Genomic DNA, 7,648 nt, shown 5'->3' with positions numbered 1-7,648 from the left:
ACATAAAGAGAATCAGAATTTGATATCTGGTCTTCTAGGGGAGCTGACTGATACTGAACTTCATCTTGTGGTGGCAGATATTATGGAGTGTCTGACAGTAAGTAAACAACACAGAAATTTGATATGGAGAGGTTCAGTTTCAAGAAATTAATGAGATAGAGGGTAAGGAATGTACCGGGTTGAGATCTGAAATATGTTTACAGCTTCAGAAAATATTAATGATCATGTAGATATTAATAGAACTTCGGGTAACTGTCAGAGAGAATATAAAAATTGTTCCCAAAAGGAGTCTAGGTTATTATGAATTGAAGCAGCATAACACATTGTTTGATGAAGGATGCTCAAAACCATTAGCTGAAAGGAAACCTCCCAAATGAATGGTGATAATCTGAACAATGTTAAGTATTTCAGGAACAAAAAAGATGGAATATCTGAAATTCAGAATTAATGGGCTCACAATACAATAAGAACAAGAACATTAGAGACATAGAGGAATAATTGAGGTTAAGATGGGTTACCAACCTAGAAATAACCATGTAAAGGATGCGAATGGTGATCCCCTCGCAGATTACATTTCGAAGAGATGGAAGAATTACTTCTCTCAGCTATTGAATGTATGTAGGATTAGTGATGTTAGGCAGGTAGAAATGCATACAGCTCAGCCATTAGTATCTCAGCCTAATACTTCTGAGGATGAAATTGCTGTTACAAAGTTGAAAAAGTCCAAATTGCCAAGTATTTGTCAAGATGTGGTAGACCTGATTCAAACATGAGGTGAAATATTACACTCTGAGATCCATAAACTCAGATCTATTTTAAATAAGGAAAAATAGCCTGAGCAGTGGAAGGAGTATGTTATTGTACGAATTTACAAAAAAGAAAGTGATAAAACTTTAGTCGTTATTGTAGCATATCGCTGTTATTATCCAATACTCTTTTGTCAAGGATAAGTCCATACATGGACAAAATTATTTGGGGATCATCAGTTTGAGTTTTGACATAACAGATCAACTGTTGATCAAAGTTTTGCATATGTTAGATGCTAGATAAAAAAATTGGTCTAAAACAAGGAGGTATTTTATTGCCATTGGTTTTTGACTTTACTTTGGAATATACCATTAGGATGGTTCAAGAAAATCAGGTGGGACTAAAGTTAAATGGGACACATCAGCTGCAGGTCTATGGTGATTTAAATTTGTTGGGATATAGCATAGATACCACAAAGAAAAAAACTCTAATTGACAGTAGTAAGAAGGCTGTTTTGGGAGTAAATGCAGAAAAAATTGATTATATGTTGTCTTGTGGCCAGAATGCAGTGTAAAATCGTGACTTACAGACAGCTAACAAACAGATCCTTGAAAATGTGGCACATTACAAATATTTGGGAAGGACAGTAACAAATGAATGTTTGATTTGGGAGGAAAAGAAGAGGAGACTGAATTTGGCTAATGCTTGCTACCATTTAGTACAGAGCTTTTTGTCATCTTGTTTGCTAACAGTGTGAAAATTGAAATATGCACATTGACAGAGAGTGTTTGAGAACTGTGCTGAAAAGAATATTTGGACTGAAAAGGTATGATGTGATTGGAGGTTGGAGAAAGCTGCATAGTAAAGAACTTCATAACTTGTCCTCATTGCCAAGTATAATTGGAATGTTCAAGTCAAGGAGAATTCAGATGGGAAAGCCATGTAACATGAACGGAGAAGAGAAATGCATGTGGAATTTTGGTGGGAAAGCCAGAGGGAACAAGACCACTAGGAAGATGTAGACATAGGTGGGTAGATAATATTAAAATGGATCTTAGAGAGATGGGATGGCACAGTACAGACTGGACTGATCTGGCTCAGAATAGGGGCCAGTGGAGGTCTCTTGTAAACATGGCAATGAACCTGCAGGTTCCATAAAATGTTGATAAATTCTCGAGTAGTTGAGTGACTGGCAGCTTCTAAAGAAGGACTCGGTTCCATGTAGCTAGTTATTCTTCTGCCTCCTCCCTGCACATGTATTTGGTTGACGTGGGAACAAAATGATCACCCCCTTCGTGAGGATACAATAAACTTTCAACCATGCTGGATGTTATATCGGCTGAGCAGATGAGATCGGCGCAAATAGTTGTAATCCCCATGTCAGTGAATGGCAGTTCTTTCGTTAATTTGTCGTTCTTGTTTTAGATGGCAGTAAATAACTTCCTCATATAATTTTACGTTCAGTAATTCTTCACAGTTTCGCATGTGCGAAGTTCGATAGGGTAAAAATGTAGGGTTTGTGGTATTTTAATTCTTCAAATATTAAAATAAATTTTAGTGTTTGATACGTGAGGGCACAAGGAGTAATCAGTGAACCTAAAGATGTGGAATAAAAGTTATGAAATAATTTTCTGTCGACCTATTTTGTATGTATATATGCTTTTAATAATATACGCGAAGGCCAGAACATGCATTTCAGTAGATACGATGGATGTGTCAGTACGGTCAGTACAGTAGGTGTGTAGTTGCTGTTTTACTTCCCCAGATTCATAATATTTACATTAAGAAGATATTCTTAGATTGAAATGTTTAACGTCGTGTTGCGAAATGTAAACAAAGAAAAGTTTACGGGTAAATAATGAGCTTATTAATGGTCAGATTTGGCTTATTATTCTTACTCTTATCACGTGGATATTTTTCATACTCGGGGTCCCGTCTGATAAAAAAATCGTCCGCAGGAATGCAAGCCATTATCATTTAGGTTCATATTTTATAAAATGTTCATCAGATTTGAGACATTGGGAATCTGTCCATAAATTTGGGTTTCATTTCAGGTTACTAGACCTAATAGAACCTAATGACGTGACTAGGACACCTGGTCACCATATAAAAATATACAAACAAAATTCAGTATTATCTATCATCGCATCCCTTTGGTAAATATATACCCCAATAGCCTCATATTTTATTAGTACTTTATTGTTGCAAAAATATTATGAGAGTATTTTTACTAATGTTTATGTGTTCTTCTCATTCCATTGTGATGTAGTGCAGTCTTTATAAATGAAATTTTTATAGCAGACCATGAAACAGGGACTAGAACTCAACCCCATATTGCAGTGTGGACATGTGAATTTGTCCTTGTTTTTTTTTATTTATTTTTTGTGGAACCCATGTGACACCTAATTCATCTTCATTCCAAGGGCTGCTGTTTCCTGTATCAGTTGTCAGTTGATGTCAATGGGCTGGTGTAAGGTCTTTGTCTTCCCTGTGGGTTTGTCTGTGGTTCAGACCTTCACACCTCTTGTATTATGTTCCTGACTAATGCCAGATGGAAAGGCCATGCCACAGCTCAAGCAGTTAGTTGCTGGCTTTCCACCACAGTGGCCCGGGTTTGAGCCCGGGTCTGGTCAAGTGGGATTTGTGGTGGACAGAGTGGCTCTGGGGCAGGTTTTTTCCGAGTACTAAGGTTTCCCCTGTCAATCTTCATTCCACCAAATTCTCCATGATCATAATCACCCGGAGCAGGTACAATAGGCCAATCAGTGGCCAACATGCCAAGTGGACCCAGCTGGACTCCACCCGCCACTATGAGAAATGCCAGATGGGATGTTGATGTGATAATTTTGAACCACAAGAGGTGAGGAGGGTAAAACTGTTAAAAAAGAGATCCAGGAAATGGAAAAATAGCATTTTTGTTGATTTCCATATCCATCTGCTGATGGAGGGTCGTGCACATACCCCATGTAACTGTTACACTGCTGGACCATTGCTGGTTTCAGAACATTTCCACATTCATAAGAGAAATTACCTTCTGCTGGAGGACAATTCATATTTGTCAACATGTTTAAATTTCGTCCTTCCATACCAGTGCTGTCAAGTCACCCATAACCATAGTTGTTATATCAAGCCATTCCATTTTTGGTTTCTTTCCAGAATCTTTTTTGATTTGATCTGCCAGTATCACAGGCGTTTATGGTGAGAGTCCTAGTACATTAATACAACAAATGTTGGAAATGACCCCACATGCTTATAGACATGCATCTACACATCTTAGCTTGTTTTCAAAGCCATGCAATGATTCAACTGGAGGGATTTTCCAGATGAAATTTGGAGTGGCTTCCTTCAGTCCAAGGAGAATGTGAAGATTGTCTTTGTACACTACACCTTTCATTCATTCCTAAGGATAGTAATTAAGGAGTATGAGATCAGGTGACCATGGTGGCCAAATGTCCTTTGAAATTATTGTATCAGAACACATCGCACAGTGGTGTCATGGAAACATGAGCCATGTATACAGTAGGACTGTCCTGTGAGAAGGAGCTGCAGCTAATTTCATCCTCATTTAAATATCCAGTGAATGGATAAAGAATCACTTTATAATAACATTCTGAGTTGATACCATCACCGAAGGATGTGGGGTTGATTATCTGATTTTGTAATATGGCACACCACACACCAACCTTCTGATCATGTAATGGTGTATCCTTGATCTCGTTTGGATTAGTTGCTGACCAAACATGGCTGTTTTGGCTGTTGACATTAACTGGATAAATGAAACCACATTTTATTGGTGAAAAATGATATGTCCACAATATCCTCTGTATTGGCAGTGAGTAGACCGCCTCTGTTGTCTAGTGGTCGGTGTTTGTGCCTACAGAACCAGAGGTCCCGTGTTCAAATCCCAATGCTACCAGATTTCTGAAAAGTAGTGGGTCTAGAATGGGGTCCACTCAGCTTCATGAGGATAACTGAGGAGCTACTTTAACACTTTGCGGACTGGTGGCATATTTTTATGCCCAGCACTTTTAAACGTGGCGGACCGGTGGCATATTTTTATGACTTTAGGACACGTTAGATTGTAACACATTATACCTTTCTCTGGCGCCACCCAAATAAAATGACTACTGCATAATATTATTCTGGAATATTTGCTTAGTAGGCAGTAAATTGATCTTGCTGTTTGGATACCCCTTCCAAAGGAAAATTATCTTTGACCTTTCAAGCTCTTATGTACCAGGCAGGAAGTTAGTTGCGCAATGAGTCAAGGACAGAAGCGGTTGAAAACCAAGCAATATCTGACTTGTTCTCCGATGTGCTATCTGACGTGAGCTATTTGACATTCCTTCTGAGATGTGTAGTGATAGTGATTTGACAGTGGCAGTGGCAGAGGACAACAAACCATTGTGGCTACAGACAATATAAATGAAAGTAGCGCGGACGATAGTGCAGGTAGAAGGGGAATGTTTCCAGTGTTCTCCAAAAATTTTAGTTCATAAAATTAATTAGAATATTTTATATTAATTTTTAAATTGAACAGTGCACAAGTTAGGGTAGTTGGTTAAAAAGTGCCGGTCCCCAGGTTGATTTAAATATTTAAATTGCTGGTCCGCAAAGTGTTAATAGACTCAAAATCAGTATTCAGCTTTATGGGAGTTATAGTGTCACCTTGATCTATGGATCATGATCATCTGTATCTACACAGATCAGGAACATGATACTTAGTTAGGCCTGAATGTTTGTATATTGTTTTTTTTAAGTAGACTGCAATGCGTGGTTTTAGCCGACATCAGAGCAGTTTAACAGTTTGGATGCATTAGACACCCGAAGATGGCCATCTGTTTCCGAAACATGTTGTGTTAAGTGTTAAATGGTGAATAAACAATTGTTGCATTATTGACGGACTGTGAATACATAGACGTTTAATTAAAAGATTTGCAACGGGGCGCTGAAATACAGATTTGATTCTTAAGTTATTCCAAAAGCAAAGATCATATGACATGCGAAGATCATTGTGAAATGTGGATAGGTAAGAATTTGAAAGGAGGTGATCATGGTATACTTAGAGGTAATATACCAGAATTAGCCTTGAGTGACAGAAAAAAAGACTGTCAAGGTAACTAGGGACCTGACTGAGAATCAGGTTGGTCACCTTCTGCATGTACGTTGCTGGTGTGTTAACACATTGCGGACAGGTTGTTTTTCTTTAGGGTGTGACAGGAAATGAGCGTGATCATGTTACTGGCTAAGCTAGCAAACATTCCCGAGGTCAACTACACAGTAGTTATGATGCAACATGGCCACACGGCGAGATATAATCGGTTGCAACATAACGCATCAGAAAAGGGCCAATTGGCCCGCAACGCTATAGAAAGGTAGAGGGCCAATTGGCCTCTCCGGTCCTGAATGTGTTAACCTAAATCACTCTGTTTCTCTTTCAGTGTATTGTAGTACAATGAGAAGAAGGAAGTAGCCTGAACCTGATCCAATGCCTAGGACAAAGAAAGTGCTACTAAATGGATTGCAGTCAAAAGGTGAAAAGCAGAAGGAAAAGTTGGAGGAAACGAAAAAACGGCAAAGACTCCTAGAAGCTCAAAAGGCAAGGGATAGGAGAGCCAATCAAACTCCAGAAGAGATAGCAGGTATAGGATCAAAGTAGATTTTAATCTTTGTTTGATAACATTTATAATTTACAGTAAAAATGTGATAAAGTGGGGGGTTCGCAGTAGGGTAGTTGGTTGAGGCACTATGCTACAAGCCGGAAGGTCATTGGTTCATGTCCCGATGAGGTCATTGGATTTTTTTTCAGTTGACCTAATCCTTTCAGCCGCACTATGGCCCTGGGGTCAACTCAGCCTCTAACAGAAATGAGTACCAGAAATATTATTGGAATATTCTTTGGGGTAAAGGGCGGCTGGCATGTAGGGCTGACAGCCTTGCCACCATCTATGAGCCAACTGTCTAGAAAATATGGGAACCTCAACATCTCACAACCCTATGGTCCTCCACACCCGGTTACAGGGATACCTTTACTTTACTTTATGTGATAAAGTGAGGGAAAGGTTAGTGAATAACTCTGTATTCAGTGAGTGTTGTTGAGACACTGGAATAATATGAATAACGTTTTCCAGCACGAAGAATGCAGCTTTTGTGTAGAACAATGTGGGTGAAAATAGACCATAAAAAGAGAAGGAACTGTGTCCACTCTAATGTGTTATAGTGAAGTCAGTAGTCATTGTGTATCATATCTAGGATTCATCATACAAGTCTGATGGTCTACTGGGGGGTTTATAAAAATAGGAAAAAGAAAAACTAAAAAACAAACTCCATGTCTTGTAGTCCGCAATCGAACTATATTGACTGAGCGACTGCCACTTGTCAGCGAAGTTAGTGCCAACTTTTTTGGATAGAGGGTGTCATGTAGTCAGCGCAACAGATCTCGGGTTTCTAGACCGGAGCCGCTATTTCCTTGAAGTAGCTCCTCAGTTATCCTCCCGAGGCTGAGTGAACCCCATTCTAGACCCACCACTTCTCAGAAAATCTTGTAGCGCCGGGAATCGAACCCGGGACCTCAGGATCTGTAGCCAGAACTCTGACAACTAGATCACAGAGGCGGTGTAAAAATTTTACTAGTCACAATTGTTGGGTTTGAACCTGGAACCTTCAGAACTCTAGGCTAGTACGCTAACCACTAGACCACTAAGATAAAATAGGACAGCAAATAAAGAATTACCATCCTTTGGGCCCTCTTGATTGCCACTTAAGTTTTACCTGAGTTTAGGAAAGCAAAGTAGTGATAAATACGATACTTTAGAAATAGGGCTCAGTGGGCATGCAGTAACATGTTTACTTACACAGACTTTACTATAGGTTTCATTTAAACACGTTTTAATCATCATCA

The 7,648-nt window shown here is 39.1% G+C and overlaps 1 protein-coding gene across 8 annotated transcripts in view; it reads left to right on the top strand.

Annotated features, from left to right (window-relative positions):
- The first annotated feature begins 2,213 nt into the window (after positions 1-2,213).
- Positions 2,214-7,648, top strand: part of LOC111867868 (zinc finger protein 2 homolog) — a 19,124-nt gene continuing 13,689 nt past the window's right edge. Inside the window, exons 1-2 of one of the 8 annotated variants that reach the window (XM_023858070.2) lie at positions 2,214-2,393; positions 6,189-6,389. In XM_023858070.2, the coding sequence (XP_023713838.1) occupies positions 6,236-6,389 (154 nt within the window). In that variant the 5' untranslated portion in view covers positions 2,214-2,393; positions 6,189-6,235. Of the gene's footprint in view, positions 2,485-2,504; positions 2,599-4,822; positions 5,200-5,669; positions 5,777-6,188; positions 6,390-7,648 lie in introns of those variants that run through there. The other 7 variants (XM_023858069.2, XM_023858068.2, XM_023858071.2 and 4 more) reach the window with 7 other exon arrangements.

This window comes from Cryptotermes secundus, unplaced genomic scaffold (genome assembly GCF_002891405.2).
Source record: "Cryptotermes secundus unplaced genomic scaffold, Csec_1.0 scaffold37, whole genome shotgun sequence".
Lineage (NCBI taxonomy): Eukaryota > Metazoa > Arthropoda > Insecta > Blattodea > Kalotermitidae > Cryptotermes > Cryptotermes secundus.
This window is presented reverse-complemented; position numbering and strand designations above follow the sequence as displayed.